The sequence below is a fragment of the Elephas maximus genome, chromosome 8 (genome assembly GCF_024166365.1).
Source record: "Elephas maximus indicus isolate mEleMax1 chromosome 8, mEleMax1 primary haplotype, whole genome shotgun sequence".
Lineage (NCBI taxonomy): Eukaryota > Metazoa > Chordata > Mammalia > Proboscidea > Elephantidae > Elephas > Elephas maximus.
Window position 1 is genome coordinate 77,017,660 of NC_064826.1, and position 17,259 is coordinate 77,034,918.

The 17,259-nt window shown below is 38.0% G+C and overlaps 1 protein-coding gene across 2 annotated transcripts in view; it reads right to left on the bottom strand.

The window, feature by feature from the left end:
• CRPPA (CDP-L-ribitol pyrophosphorylase A) overlaps positions 1–17,259 on the bottom strand; it is a 315,043-nt gene that overhangs the window by 62,318 nt on the left and 235,466 nt on the right. Inside the window, exon 10 of one of the 2 annotated variants that reach the window (XM_049894653.1) lies at positions 782–7,069. The exons of the other annotated variant lie outside the window; for it this stretch is intronic. Within the exon in view, the coding sequence (XP_049750610.1) occupies positions 7,049–7,069 (21 nt within the window). The 3' untranslated portion in view covers positions 782–7,048. Of the gene's footprint in view, positions 1–781; positions 7,070–17,259 lie in introns of those variants that run through there. 2 annotated transcript variants of the gene reach the window in all.

Genomic DNA, 17,259 nt, shown 5'->3' on the forward strand with positions numbered 1-17,259 from the left:
AACAAGGAAAAAAGCCTTGTGTATATTAAAATTATAGTAAGAACTTGAGTATAACTTACCATTTTTAAAATGTTAATAGAGGTCAATGAACTTTGCTATCAGCAAATTTGACATCATAAAATTCAGATGATCTCCTACCTTCCAAAGAGGCAAACACCCTGGCTTCAGGTAAAGCATTTCCGGAGGTACACCACACGTCTCACCTCCTAAGGAGTCACTTTTTCAATTAAACTTTCCATCAGTAGTCTGATATGTGTGATTACATCACCCAGTTTTATCTTCCCAAGCACACATGCCCACAATTTTCTGTGCATGTGTCTACTATGTGCGGTCTTCATGTGACAGGTGCCATTTATGTAGTCAAGCCAAGCCAACCCAGCTGCCAATGAGTCGGTTCGGACTCATGGCAACCCCATGTGTGCAGAGTAGAACTTCTCTGTAGGATTTTCAATGGCTGTGACCTATCGGAGGCAGATCACCAGGTCTTTCTTTCAAGTGCCTCTGGGTGGGTTTGAGACAGCAAGCTTTTGGTTAGTAGTCAAGCACTTAATCGATTGCCCTACCCAGGGGCTCCATTTATGCAGTAGTTACTTAATAATCTGTGTTAAAGAATCAATCAAGTAACAGAACTTCCTTCTCGAGAAAAATGAAATGTGGATTTTTTTTTTTCCCCTACCTAAAAGAAGTTATACTCAAAGCTCTTTGAGAATAAGAACATGTCTGCCTTATTTGCAGTGCCTATCACAAGTTTTGGCACACAGTAGATTAAAAAAAAAAAAAAACTGTTCAAAGAATAATTGAAGGCATAATAACAGGTATCCTAACCCTTCTACATTTTTTATCCTTACTCTGCCTAACTAAATCTAATAGTACTACCATTATATAAATCTTGATTAGGACAAAATTCAACATTCAGTTGTAAGTTACAAATATTTACAGAGTGCCAACTATGTGCTACGGTCTTCAAAACCTTTAGAAATACAAGAGCAACTTGGTTCCCACATCATTCATATAACTTGTGGTCTCTCATATTTTTCAAGTTTTGTGAATTTGATGTTGATATCTAGTTCATGAGGTATTTATTAGTCTCTTTAAGCAGAATGCCTTTTCTGCTACTAGAAATTGTTCCACTCACCATTTATACACTGCTTCATACAGCCATTATTTATATACATATCTCATTTCCTCCAGTGAAAATTCTTATATTGTACCTTCTAAGTGATTATGTATTTTTTATACTTTCAGCATAGTTGGACATAACATGTGCTTTTTTTTAAAAAAAAAAAAAATATATAACTCATAAAAACTTAAGAAGGATATATTTTTTGCTCTGAGATTGTAACTCTTGTATTCATTCACCTTAGTTCTTATCTTTATATCAGCAACAGTGAAATATTTATAAATCTTGGCCAATGGAAAATGTTTTCAATACAATTAAAAAGTAAAAGTACTACGATTAAATATGCAGTAATTATTATTCTTAGGATAGATCATGTCCATTTCAGTCACTACTTGTAATGGTTAATTTTATGTGTCAGTTTGGCTATGCTTTAGCACACAGTTACTTACTCAAACACTAATCTAAGTTTTGTTATGAAGGTATTTTGTAGTTGTGTTGAGGAAATTACCTGCGAGTTGAAGGCCTTAAGAACAAAAACTGAGGTTTCTCAGAGAAGAAGAAACTCTGCCTCAAGACGGCAGTGTCAACATCTACCTAGTTTCCAGCCTGCTGGCCAGCCCTACAGATTTCAGACTTGCCAGGCCATGTAATCACATGAGCCAATTCCTTAAATTTTTACTGGTTTTATTTCTCTAGAGAACCCTGACAGATGCACTCCTGCATCCTAAAGAAGTTACAACACATGAGGCTGTTCTCCAAGGATAAACTATTACAATCTGTCTTTTTAAACAATATCATAGCAGTGACTGATACTTGGAGCAATCATTTAACTACCGATAGAGTAATTTCTAATCACAAGAGAAGTGAAGCAACAACAGTACAACAAAAAGAGTTCATAAACAGAGTACAAAATAAACTACCAGATGTGTATCTTGCAAATTTTTAAGTTTTTTTTTTTTTAATAAGCCAAACACAGGTATTTCTATATTTTATGGCATTAATACAAAAGTAGCACAAAAATGTGGATGTTCATGATAGTGAGGCGTGGTCCTTCTTAGAATTATAGCGTGTTTGAGTCTAGAAAACTTGAATCAGATTATAATAGATTGTGTCCAAGAGAATATGGCTAGTTGAAAAGGGAAAAAGCATTTGACATGGAACTAATTGTTAACTCGTATTATTAAACCTTTCGAATATGTAACAATGTTGCTTCAGGAGAAGGTACTGATGCAGACCTGTGGAGTAGGAACAAGCTTTGTTTCTTTTTGTTTTATTTTTGTCTACTAATATTTAAAAAATTTTCCTCAAGGCCTTCTTAAATAAACAAGCCTACCATATACAATACAAACTAGTTGATACGCTACAGTGAAACAAGTGAATAAGCAATAAACTACACAAAAGGCTTGTGGCAAAACGTTTCACATCATGCATAGGAGAAAACAATTTCAAATGGTAAACAAAAATAAAATTCTCATTTAACTTTTGAAACAACGTAGTATACTCTTTAGGCTTTGTGGCATAATGAATTACTTAATATGGCCTTTCTAGCCATGGTCTTATAACTCCCACCCACATGATGGATGGGACTGTGTGATAGGGTAATTGTAGCCCACCAAGAGGATTGGTCAGTTTGCCATCCCTCCGGGTTTGAAATGAGTCACCCCAGAGGTGGGAAAGAGAAGAGCTCACCACCACCAAGGGAGGAGAGACCAGCAGCAAAGATCTAGCAGCAGAGACCTGGCAGCAGTAGATAGCATGGTGGGCTCCCCAGCCCATGGAGAGAGAAATCTGAGGGCCTTTGGACAGAGGCCCAGGGACAGGGAGCGGTGTGCCTGAGAGCACTGCTGAGAAGAAGCTGTCCTGATGGAAGAACAGTATTCTTGATTGTTCCTGAACCTGAATTATAGCCTGTTATTTCTCTAATAAACCCCATAATCATGAGTATTGTCTGTGAGTTCTGTGTGGTCATTGCAATGAATTATCGAACACAGCAGAGAAGTAAAGCCTGCCATGAGAAGGATGGTTGGTGTCGGAATTGGTAAAGACGGCAGAGAGAGGAGGCATGTCTGATCCCAGGCTCACAGGAAGTAGCCTTGGGCTGTTGATCTTGATTCTCCTTCTCCCTTGTGAAGCCAGAGGAGGTCAAACACTGCCCCCAGGCCATTTTCAAAGGCTTAAAGCAATTTATATCTAGAAAAATAGACATTTTGTTTTAAGAATCAGTAAGGCCTAAAATTTAATTTTAAAGTAACTGTATCCAAGTTTTAAAATTTCCTTCCATTTTATTTCATTTCCACTTAACCTTCAGAAAAGATGAAAACTCTTTAATCTCCAAAAAACCTCTACATTGTTCTAAGCAGTGTTTTGTAAGGGTCATTGTAATTGTGGTATCATTATTCTAAGCATAGGAAAATCAATAGCTGACTCAAATCCTAATGCCATATGTTCATAATGAAACCAGATTTTAAACATGGAATTAAAATATAATTAGGTCTATATATGGTTTCTTTCACCAAGTCATCAAGAACTAAATCATTGCTGCTTTGGAAGAAATTGGGTTGACTAGGATTCATCTGGGATGGAACCCAGGAATTTATATTTTTAAATGCTTTCCAGGGAAGCTATAACTTGAGTTTGGCAGCTCCCAGTAAAGGTCACAGATAATGAAAAGGATTTAAGTAGTAACGAAGGTGAAACATTTACACTCTATCTTGGCAGGAAGACTGACCATGTTGATAGTATCATCGAATGCAGTCGCTAGAATAGCAACCTGTAGGGAATGCACAAGAAACGTGCATCTGTCCTCTTCATGCCATTGTCAGTAATTTCTCATTAGGGCCTTAGATGCTCTGTGTTGTGGTTAAGGCTGTGTGTCAACTTGGCTGGGCCATGATTCTGAGTGATTTGGCAGTTAAGATGTAGTTTGGAAGTTATGTAATGATGTAATCACATCCATGATAAGATCTGATATAATATAATCACTTCCATGATGAGATCTGCTGTGAACAGCCAATCAGTTTGTCTTAGTTATCTAACACTGCTGTAACAGAAATATCACAAGTGGACGGCTTTAACAAACAGAAATATATTCTCTCACAGTCTAGGAGGCTAGAAGTCCAAATTCAGGGTGCCAGCTCCAGGGGAAGGCTTTCTCTCTCTGTTGGCTCTAGGGGAAGGTCCTTGTCATCAATTTACCGCTGATTTAGGAGCTTCTCAGTGCAGGAACCCTGCTTCAAAAGGATGCACTATTCTTTTGGCTCTTGTTTCTTGGTGGTATGCAGTCAGTCCACCTGTCTTTCTGCTTGCTTCTCTTTTATATCTCAAAAGGGACTGACTCAAGACATAACCTAATCTTGTAGGTTGAGTACTGCCTCATTAACATAACTGCCGATAATCCCACCTCATTAACATCATAGAGGTAGGATTTACAATGCATAGAAAAATCATATCAGATGACAAAATTGTAAACAATCACACAATACTGGAAATAATGGCCTAGCCAAGTTGACAGATATTTTCGGGGGACACAATTCAATCCATGACACAGTTGAAAGGGGTTTCCTTGGGGCTGTGGTCTGCATTCAACATACGTGGACTTTCTGGCAAAGCTTGCTGGCTTTTGCTTGCTCTGGATCCTGTATTTGACCTCCAGTTCATAGGATTTGAGCTAGCACCTTACGTACCGATCTTGGGATTCATTGGCCTCCATAGCCTGTGAGCCACAGGCCTGCTGTCTTACCTGAAAATATTGAATTTGCTACCCCCTGCAGCTACATGAATCAGGAGAAGCTTCTAGTCTGACCCATGGATGCAGGTCTTTCCAGCTTCTACAACTGCATGAGCCATTTCCTTGATATAAATCTCTCTATCTCTCTCTCACTCTGTGTGCATACACATACATATATATACACACACACATACATTGCACTGGTTTTATTTCTCTAGAAAACCCAGCCTAAGACATTTGGAACTGGGAGTGGGGTGCTACTCTGATAGATAACTACAATGTGGAAGTAGCTTTGGAACTGAGTAATGAGTAGAGGCTGTAAGAGTTTTAAAGTGCCTAACACTAAAAGCCTACACGGCCTTGAAGATACTGTTGGTGGAATTATGGACATCATATGGGCTCAGAGGAAAGTGAGGAGAGCTATAATGCTGGAGATGGCACAGATGTTGAGAAGTAGCAGTAGAGAAATGGCAACAGCAGAACCAGGAGACTTGTGTGAGACAACGTGGAAGCCAACCTATGGAGCAAAAGAGCTGAGTGCCTTCAGGCAGGAGGCTTTCTGGTGGAGTGGAGTGCCTCCAGGAACTTAGCAGTAGAGCTAGACTTGCCAACCCATGGAGAAAGAAAGCTGAGTGCCTTCCGGCCCAGGTTTACTGGCAGAGCGGGGTGCCTCCAGGCCACTTATTGATAGGGCTGAAGAACTTTGGAACACTTGCCCAAGCAGGGCAGATGCTGGGCTTGCCCAAGATGTCCACGGGGCCAAGGTCCAGAGGGACCATTTTGCCTCCCCTGTGGGCAGTAAGAATGGCGTCTGTTGGGGCCAAGGGAGTAGGGCATCATTCAGATAGACTAGGAGAATGAGGCCACCCAAATATGAGGGAGCAGAGTTGCCATTCCAGTGGGACTGGAAGACTGAGCTGAATCCCAGGGCCAAGGGGCCTCCACCCAGAATCCGGAAAGTCTGGCCAACACCCAGAGTCTGGAGAGCTAATGTAATGTATTCTGCTGACCTGTTTGGTGCCTGTTATGCCTTCGTTCCCTATGTGATTGTTAAGGTTGTGTGTCAACTTGGCTAGGCTATGGTTCTTAGTGATTTGGCAGCTATGATATAGTTTGTCAGTCATATGATGATGTGATTCCTTCCATGATGAGATTTGATATAATGTGATCGCCTCTATGATGGAATCTGCTGTGAGTAGCCAATCAGTTGAAAAGAATTTTCCTTGGAGGTGTGACCTGCACTGAATAAAAGCAGACTTCCTGGGAAGGCTCACAGGCTTTTGCTCGCAATGGATGCTGCAGCTGGCTCCAGTTCTTCAGACTTGAGCTAGCAGCTTAGCTGTTGTCTTGCCTGTCGATCTTTGGATTTGTTGGTCTTCACAGCTTGTGAGCCAGAGCCCTGCTTTCTGGCTTGCCAATCTGGGATTCATCAGTTCCTGCAGCTATGTGAATCAGAAGCCTCCAGCCTCTACAACCATGTGAGCTATTTCCTTAATATAAATCTCCCTATTATATACATTCATAAGTTTTACTTATTTTGCTTCTCCAGAGAACCCAGCCTAAGATATCCTCCAATTTCTACCATATGTAATGGAAATATCTACCTTGTACCTGTTCTACCATTGTACTTTGGAAGCAGATAGTCTAGATTTCACAGATGAAGTGGTATTTGTCCCCAGGATGGAATTTGCACTTCGAGTTGACTTAAGACTTTTAGGATATGATGGGGTGAATGTGTTTTACATGTGGCAAGGACATGAATTTTGGGAGAACAAAGAGTGGAATGTTATGAATTGAATTGTGCCCTCCAAAACTGTGTTTCAACTTAGCTAGGCCATGATTCCTAGTATTCTGTGGTTGTCCATCATTTTGTGATATGATATGTTTATCCTATGTGTTGTAAATCCTACCTTTATGTTATTAGTGAGGCAGGATTAGAGGCAGTTATGGTGAGGAGGCAGGACTCAATCGACAGGATTAGGTTGTATTTTGAGTCAATCTCTTCTGAGATATAAAAGAGAAAATTGAGCAGAGAGGAGAGGGACCTCTTACCACAAAGAAAGAAGAGCCAAGAGCAGAGTGTGTCCTTTGGAACCAGGGTCCCTGTGCCGAGAAGCTCCTACAACAGAAGAAAACTGATGACAAGGAACTTCCCCCAGTACAAACAGAGAAAGCCTTCCCCTGGAGCTGGTGCCCTGAATTCAGACATTGAGTCTTCTAACCTGTAAGAGAAGAAATGCCTGTTTATTAAAGCCCATGCACTTGTGGCGTTTTTGGTACAGCAGCACTAAGTAACTTAGATACTCTGTTAATACACATTATACAGCTACATGCACAGGCAGTGTGTTTGGCATAGAGGAAATCCACGACATTGTTTAGCATTCTTTACTTCTTCAAAATATAGAAAAACATACTGGCAGCATTCAAGCATAATAATACTTTTCTTTTAAAAAAGGATAATATGTAACATCCCCATAAACTGAAACAGTTCCCTAGGTAACCAAAAAATTGAATATATAAAAATTACAGTTAAATTCTAACTACATTTATATCAGGAGTAGAAACTATCATTTAACCTCCTATAAATAGAAACTTCAAGTATTAATAGAAGCAAATTTTGTCTCATTGGGAAGTATCTTTATGCCATAATTACTTAAAAACTTTTATAGCAAGCAAAGCTTTAACTAAATGATCCAAATGACTTTGACAGTAGGTTTCTCAAAAACTCTGTGCTACACAATTTCTAACTTTGCCTTTGATGTTCAGTGCTCCTAGCTTGTCATAAATATAATTGTATCACTTTTTTTGGGGGGGGGCCTTTGTTGTAAGGCAGGTCACAGGAAGCATTTGGGTATTCTGCCATCTTGGCCCCACCTAAGCTGGTTCTTTTTAAAGAGGATTCTTTTCTCAAGATTTAAATAGATTTTGGTAAGATGATGGTTTCGGGCAATGATTTCTAGTGTATCGAAGATCCTTTGTCATGAATAAAAATTATCTGCCATGGTACAGGCAAAAAGTTAAAAATATATGATTTACTATCTTTGACTCATTCAGATATTGAGAGTCACAAAACCTACCTAACTTTACATCGTCTCATTGTACCATTCTACCACTGAATCCCACTGGATTTCGTAACAGAATTCTAAGATGAAAAGTATTCGTTATTATTATTATTCTTTTTAGTAACTGGTAAATAGGCAGCCTTAGTATTTTCTCACAGCATATATTGCTCATTCAGTAAAGGTTGCTCACCAACTGCTGTAACTCTCACTTTTATTTTTCTTTTGCGTTGTTTTTGTTCTTTTAATTCTAGAATCAGCAAAGCAGAGTGTACTTCCTTTTCTAAACCAAATGTTTAATGTGAAATAAAAAGAGTCAATAAAAATTTGCAGTTCTTGCCTTCCTAGAGTATCATTGGATTTGTCAGGGGCCTAAAGGCTGGTGGCTCCACTGAGGTCACCAAGCCACCCACGACAGGCTTCCAAGGATAACTGATACCTCCCAGCCCTTACAACCAAAAGCATTGGGTGCCCATGGTCCGTCTGCAGAACCCAAACACCTGTATGCTTTAGAGAACAGGGACACACTTTTCCTCACAGACTCTTGGGGGACTGTTCTCAGTCCCATGCCTTGTTCAGAGCATGACCCCCTGCTGCATCCAGACACCAGTACCTACACAAATCGCCCCACCCTTCTAAGACTGTAGGACAAGGCCTGTACCACACAATTGATGACCAAATACCTGGACACCTGGGCTGAATCCACACGATAAAAGTGAATCGGCTCATAAGCTCATATACTTGAAAACACCTCTAGCCATCTGGTAAAGGGATGTCAGAGCTTCAAAGGTGAAAATAATCAAGCTAGCTCACTCAAGCAATCCATTTTGGTGTATCAAAACAAAACAAAACAATAAGCTAGGATGCAGTAAGCAAATATAAAATAAACTAATACAATAACTTATAGATGGCTAGGAGAAAACAGTCAATACCAAATCACATAAAGAAACAGACCATGATCACCTCAACAAGCTCTCGAAAAAAGAATCAACGTATCTTCTGGATGAAGATGCCTTCCTGGAATTACCAGATGCAAAATTCAAAAGATTAATATACAGAACTCTTCAAGACATTAGGATCGAGATTAGGAAGGAGATCAGGCAATACGCAGAACAAACCAAGGAACACACAGATAAAGTAGCTGAAGAAATTAAAAAGGTTATTTAAGAACATAATGAAAAATTTAATAAGCTGCAAGAATCCATAGAGAGTGAGCAATCAGAAATTCAGAAGATTAGAAATAAAATTACAGAATGAGAAAACTCAATAGAAAGTCAGAGGAGTAGAACTGAGAAAGTGGAAGGCAGAATTGGTGAGATTGAAGATAAAGCACGTGGAACCAAAAAATTTGAACAAAAATCAGATAAAATAATTTAAAAAATGAAGAAACCTTAAGAATCATGTGGGACTCTATCAAGAGAAATAACCTACAAGTGACTGGAGTACCAGAACAGGGAGGGATAACAGAAAATACAGAAAGAATTCTTGAAAATTTGTTGGCAGTAAACTTCCCTGATATTGTGACAGATGAAAAGATATCTATCCAAGATGCTCATTTAACTACACATAAGCTAGATTCTAAAAGAAAGTCATCAAGACATATTATAATCAAACTTGCCAAAATGAAAGATAAAGAGAATTTAAAAAACAGCTAGGGATAAACGAAAAGTCACATACAAAAGAGTGTCGGAAAAAATAACCTCGGACTACTCAGCAGAAACCATGCAGGCAAGAAGGAAATGGGATGACTTATATAAAGCATTGAAGGGGAAAAATTGCCAGCCAAAAATCATATATCCAGCAAAACTGTCTTTCAAATGTCGTTGTCAGGTGCCCTCGAGTCAGTTCCAATTCATAGCGACCCTGTGCACCACAGACCAAAACACTGCCTGGTCCTCAGCCATCCTTACACTTGTTGTTATGCTTGAGCTCCTTGTTGCAGCCGCCATGTCAATCCACCTCATCGAGGGCCTTCCTCTTTTCCACTAACCCTGTACTTTGCCAAGCATAATGTCCTTCTCCAGGAACTGATCCCTCCTGACAATATGGCCAAAGTATGTAAGAGGGAGTCTTGCCATCCTTGCTTCTAAGGAGTATTCTGGTTGTACTTCTTCTAAGACAGATTTCTTCGTTCTTTTGGCAGTCCATAATACATTCAATATTCCTCGCCAACACCACAATTCAAAGGCGTCAATTCTTCAGTTTTCCTTATTCATTGTCCAGCTTTCACATACATATGATGAGACTGAAAATACCATGGCTTGGGTCAGGCGCACCTTAGTCTTCATGGTGACATCTTTACTCTTCAACACTTTAAAAAGATCCTTTGCTGTAGATTTACCCAATGGAAAACATCTTTTGATTTCTTGACTGCTGCTTCCATGGCTGTTCATTGTGGATCCAAGTAAAATGATCCTTGACAACTTCAACTTTTCTCTGTTTGTCATGATGTTGCTCATTGGTCCAATTGTGAGGATTTTTGTTTTCTTTATGTTGAGATGCAATCCACACTGAAGATCTTTGACCTTCATTAGTAAGTGCTTCAAGTCCTTTTCACTTTCAGCAAGCAAGGTTGTATCATCTACATAACGCAGGTTGTTGATGAGTCTTCCTCGAATCCTCATGCCCCATTCTTCTTCACATAGTCCAGCTTCTCGAATTATTTTCTCAGCATACAGGCTGAATAGGTATGGTGAAAGATATGAAGGTGAAATTATGATATTTCCAGATAAACAGAAGTTTAGGGAATTCGTAAAAAACAAACCAAAACTACAAGAAATACTAAAAAGAGATCTTTGGTTACAAGATCAATAATATCAGGTATCAACCCAAGACTAGAACACTGGACAGAGCAATCAGAGGTCAACACAGACTGGGAAATTACAAAAATAAATCAAGACAAAAAAAGCTCAAAGCAGGGAACAGTGGTGTTATTACGTAAAAGAAGACCACACTAAAACAATAAAGAAGGACTAAGACATGTAGTCATAGATCTTTCATACAGAGAGGAAGACAAGGCGATATAAAGAAATAAAACTTGGGTTTAAACTTAGAAAAATAGGGATAAATATTAAGGTAAACACAAAGGAGACTAACCTACTCATCAAAATAAAATACAAGACAAAAAATAGAGACTCAGCAGACAAAAAATCAACAACAATGAATAAGAGGAAAAGACAATATATAAACTACTCAGCACAAAAAATTAAGTGGGAAATAGAAAATGTCACCAACACACAAAAAAAGACATCAAAATGACAGCACTAAACTCATATCTATCTATAATTATGCTGAATGTAAATGGACTAAATGTAACAATAAAGAGATAGAGAGTGGCAGGATGGATTAAAAAAAACAGGATCCGTCTATACGCTGCCTACAAGAGACACACCTTGGACTTAGAGACACAAACAAACTAAAACTTAAAGGATGAAAAAATATATATCAAGCAAACAACAATCAAAAAGAGCAGGAGCGGCAGTATTAATTTCTGACGAAATAGACTTTAAAGTTAAATCCACCACAAAGGACAAGGAGGGACACTATATAATGACAAAAGGCACAACAAACCAGGAGAATATAACCATATTAAATATTTATGCACCCAATGACAGTGTTGCAAGATATATAAAACAAACTCTAACAGCATCGGAAAGTGAGATAGACAGCTCCAAAATTATATTAGAAGACTTTAACACACCACTGTTGGTAAAGGACAGGACATCCAGAAAGAAGCTCAATAAAGACACGGAAGAACTAAATGCCACAATCAACCAACTTGACCTCATAGTTATATACAGAACACTCCACCCAACAGCAGCCAAGTATACTTTCTTTTCTAGTGCACGTGGAACATTCTCTAGAATAAACCACATATTAGGTCATAAAGCAAGCCTTAGCAGAATCCAAAACATCGAAATATTGCAAAGCATCTTCTCTGACCATAAGGCAATAAAAGTAGAAATCAACAACAGAAAAAGAAATCAAATAATTGGAAACCAAACAATACCCTGCTCTAAAACGACTGGGTTATAAAAACACTCTAAAGATGGAATAAAGAAATTCATAGAATCCAATGAGAATGAAAACACTTCCTATCAGAATCTTTGGGACACCCTGAAAGCAGTGCTCAGAGGTCAATTTATATCAATGAATGCACACATACAGAAAAGAAGAAAGGGCCAAAATCAAAGAATTATCTCTACCACTTGAACAAATAGAAAGAGAGCAACAAAAGAAGCCCTCAGGCACCAGAAGAAAGCAAATAATAAAAATTAGAGTGGAATTAAAGAAAATAGAATACAGAAAATACAACTGTAAGAGTTAACAAGACTAAAGCTGGTTCTTTGAAAAAAATAACAAAATTGATAAACCATTGGCCAAATTGACAAAAGAAAAAACAGGAGAGGAAGCAAATAACTCCAATAAGAAATGAGATGGGCAATATCACAACAGATCTAACTGAAATTAAAAGAATCATATCAAATTACTACGAAAAATTGTACCCTAACAAATTTGAAAACCTAGAAGAAATGGATGAATTCCTGGAAACACACTACCTACCTAAACCAACACAAACAGAGGTAGAACAACTAAATAAACCCATAACAAAAGAAGAGATTGAAAAGGTAATCAAAAAAACTCCCAACAATAAAAAGTTGTGGCCTGGAAGGCTTTACTGCAAACTTCTACCAAATTTTCAGAGAAGAGTTAACACCGCTACTACTAAAGGTATTTCAGATCATTGAAAAGGAAGGAATACTACCAAAATCGTTTTCTGAAGCCAGCATATCCCTGATACCAAAACCAGGTACAGACACCACAAAAAAAGAAAATTACAGACCTATATCCCTCATGAACTTAGATGCCAAAATCTTCAACAAAATTCTAGCCAATAGAATTCAACAACATATCAAAAAAATAATTCACCATGACCAAGTGGGATTCATACCAGTATGCAGGGATGGTTCAACATTAGAAAAACAATTTATGCAATCCATCATATAAAGGAAAGAAAAGGCAAGAACCACATGATTTTATCAATTTATGCAGAAAAGGCATATGTCAAAGTTCAACGCCCATTCATGATAAAAACTCTCAGCACAATAGCAATAGAAGGAAAATTCCTCAACATAGTAAAGGGCATTTATACAAAGCCAATAGCCATCAACATCCTAAATGGAGACAGCCCGGAAGCATTCCCCTTGAGATCAGGAACCAGACAAGGATGCCCTTTATCATCACTGTTATTCAACATTGTGCTGGAGTTCCTAGCCAGGGGAATTAGGCTAGATAAAGAAACAAAGGGTATCCAGATTCGTAAGGAAGAAGTAAAAGTGTTTCTATTTGCAGAAGACATGATCTTATACACAGAAAATCCTAAAGAATCCTCAAAAAGCAACTGAAACTAATAGAAGAGTTCAGCAGAGTATTAGAATACCAGATAAACATACAAAAATCAGTTGGATTCCTCTACACCAACAAAAAGACCATCGAAGAGGAAATCACCAAATTAATTTCACTTACGGTAGCCCACAGGAAGAAAAAATACTTAGGAATAAATCTTACCAGAGATGTAAAAGACCTATACAAAAAAAATTACAAGACACTACTGCAAGAAACCAAGAGACCTACATAAGTGAAAAAGCATACCATGTTCATGGATAGGAAGACTTAACATTGTAAAAATGTCTATTCTACCAAAAGCGATCTATAGATATGATGCAATTCCAATTCAAATTGCAATGACATTTTTTAGGAAGATGGAGAAACAAATCACCAACTTCATACAGAGAGGAAAGAGGTCCCGGATAAGTAAAGCATTACTGAAAAGGAAGAACAAAGTGGGAAGCCTCACTCTACCTGATTTTAGAAAGTATTATACCTCCACAGTAGTCAAAACAGCCTGGTACTGGTACAACAACAGATACATAGACCAATGGAACAGAATTGAGAATCCAGACATAAATCCAGACACATATGAGCAGCTGATATTTGACAAGGGCCCAAAGTCAGTTAAATGGGGAAAAGACAGTCTCTTTAACAAATGGAGCTGGCGTAACTGGGTATCCATCTGCAAAAAAATGAAACAAGACCCATAACTCACACCATGCACAAAAACTAACTCAAAATGGATCAAAGACCTAAATATAAAATCTAAAATGATAAAGATCATGGAAGAAAAAATAGGGACAGCGTTAAGAGTCCTAATACATGGCATAAACAGTAATATTAAGAATGCAGAAGAAAAACTAGGTAACAGGGAGCGCCTAAAAATCAAACACCTATGTTCATCCAAAAAAAAAAAGCGTCACCAAAAGAGTAAAAGGATTACCTACAGACTGGGAAAAAGTTTTTAGCTATGACATTTCCAATCAGCATCTAATCTCTAAAATCTACATGATACTGTAAAAATTCAACTACAAAAAGACAAATAACCCAATTAAAAAATGGGCAAAGGATATGAACAGGCACTTCACTAACGAAAACATTCAGGTAGCTAACAGATACATGAGGAAAAGCTCACAATCCATCCCTTAGAGAAACACAAATGAAAACTGCTATGAGATTCCATCTCACTCCAACAAGGCTGGCATTAATCCAAAAAACACAAAACAGTAAATGTTGAAGAGGTTGTGGAGAGACTGGAACACTTATATACTGCTGGTGGGAATGTCAAATGGTACAACCACTTTGGAAATTGGTGCTTCCTTAAAAAACCAGAAAAAGAATTAGTGTACGATCCAGCAATACCACTCTTTGGAATATATCCTAGAGAATTAAGAGCCTTTACACAAACAGATATGTGCACACCCATATTCATTGCAGCACTGTTTACAATAGCAAAAAGATGGAAGCAACCAAGGTGCCTAACAATAGAGGAATGGATAAATAAATTATGGTATATTTACAGAATGCAATACTACACATCAATAAAGAACAATGATGAATCCCTGAAATACTTCCTAACATGGAGGAATCTGGAAGGCATTATGCTGAAATTAGCCAGTTGCAAAAGGACAAATATTGTCTAAGGCCAATATTATAATAACTGGAGAAACAGTTTAAACAGAGAAGAAAACGTTCTTTGATGATTATGAGAGGGGGGAGGGAGTGATGGAGGGAGAGAGGTTTTCACTTGTTAGATAGCAGTTAGGAATTTTCTTGGGTGAAGGGAAGGACAACACAAAATACAGGCAAAGTCAGCACAACTGGACTAAACTAAAAGCAAAAAAGTTTCCTGAATAAGCTGAATGCTTTGAAGGCCAGAGTAGCAGGTGCAGGGGTTTGGGGACCATGGTTTCAGGGGACATATAAGTCAGTTGACATAATAAAATCTATTAAGAAAACATTCTGCATCCCACTTTGGAGAGTGGCTTCCGGTGTCTTAAATGCTAGCAAGCGGCCATGTAAGATGCATCTATGGGTTTCAATCCACCAGGAGCAAAGGAGAATGAAGAACACCAAAGACACATGGTAATTATGAGCCCCTGAGACAGAAAGGACCACATAAACCAGAGACTGCATGAGCCCGTGACCAAAAGAGCTAGATGGTGTCTGGCTACAATCGATGACTGCCCTGATAGGAAGTACAACAGAGAGCCCCTGAAGGAGCAGGAGTGCAGTGGGATGCAGACCCCAAATTCTCATAAAGAGACCAGACTTAATTGTCTGACTGAGACTAGAAGGACCCCGGAGGCTATGGTCCCCAGACCTTCTGTTAGCCCAAGACAGGATCCTTCCCCAAAGCCAACTCTTCAGACAGGGATTGGGCTGGACTCTGGGATAGAAAATGATACTGGTGAAGACTGAGCTTCTTGTATCAAGTAGACATATGAGACTATGGATCTCCTGTCTGAGGGGAGATGAGAGAGCAGAGGGGGTCAGAAGCTGACCAAATGGATACGAAAATTGAGAGCCAAGGGAAGGAGTATGCTGTCTCATTGGGGGAGAACAATTAGGAGTATATAGCAAGGTGTGTATAAATTTTTTTATGAGAGACTGACTTGATTTGTAAACTTTCACTTAAAGCACACACACACACAAAAAAAATTCCAGGTGGATTATAGATCTAAATGTGAAGGATAAAACAATAAAGCTTTTACCTATTATTAAAAAAAAAAAAAAAAAAAAAAAACAGCTAGCTATTGGCCTCAGGTTCAAAACTGTTTGAAAATAATCATGTAAAGAACATTTAGCCTAGGATGAGATGTTAATTGTAGCAATAGTAAATTTAAAAGCAAAGGTACTTTGTTCATAGTGGAGCAGAAATACTAGCTTGTGTGTTTCTTGTTACAGTCATTGGATAATGTTTTAGTTAATATATCCTTCCCAAAGATCTTTCTGTTTTCATTGTACAAAGCTTGGAAAATATTTTTAAAAGGTTATAAAATATAATTAATAAATCCCATCATCTCCTTGCCCAGACATTTTGAAGCATATTTGGCCCATGTGTTTTTTACTTATATGTTCACAAGAGAATAATAATGTATATATTTTGTCTAATTTTCCATTTTATAAAATATTGTGATTATTTTATGACAAACAAAAAGACTTCATTTCAAGAACGGCATGGCATAAGGGATGAAATCTTTTTAATATAATTTTTTCTAGGTAAATATTAGTAAAGAATATTGTGGGGAGGCGCAAAGTTTTGGGAACTATTTTTTTTTTTTCAGTGATAGATTATCAAACGCAACAATGAATGCATGAACAACAGAAAACAAAATACATAACTGGGAACTCATAAAAATTAAATTCTTAATGTTCCTCAAAAGACTATCACAAGAGTAAAGATACAACCTACAGACTGGGAAAAAAATCTTTGTGACTAATATAACTGTTAAGGGTCTAATATTTAAAATATATAGAAAACTTCCACAACTTAACAACAAAAATACAAATAACCCAATCAAACACTGGGCAAAGGACATGGACAGACACTTCACCAAAGCGGAAAAGAGGATATTCAAATAGCTTACAGACATATGATATGTCTTTAGCAACCAGAGAAATGCAAATCAAAACCCCAATGAGATACCATTTCTGTCCCACTAGAATGGCCAAGATAATGGAAAAGTTTTGGAGTGGATGTGGAAAAGTTGGAACCCTCATCCATTGGTGGTGGGAATGCAAAATGGTACAGCCATTATGGAAACTGGTCTGTTTCCTCCTTAAAAAACTAGAAGTATAGTTGCCATATGACTCATACTTCTTAGACATAACCAAACACCTCGTGGGATTGGATTGATGAATTTGAAGGCCTAGGACCACAGTCTCATGGGAAATCTTGGTCAACTGGCAAAACATAATTCATAAAGTTATATTCTACATTCTAGTTTGCCAAGTAGTGT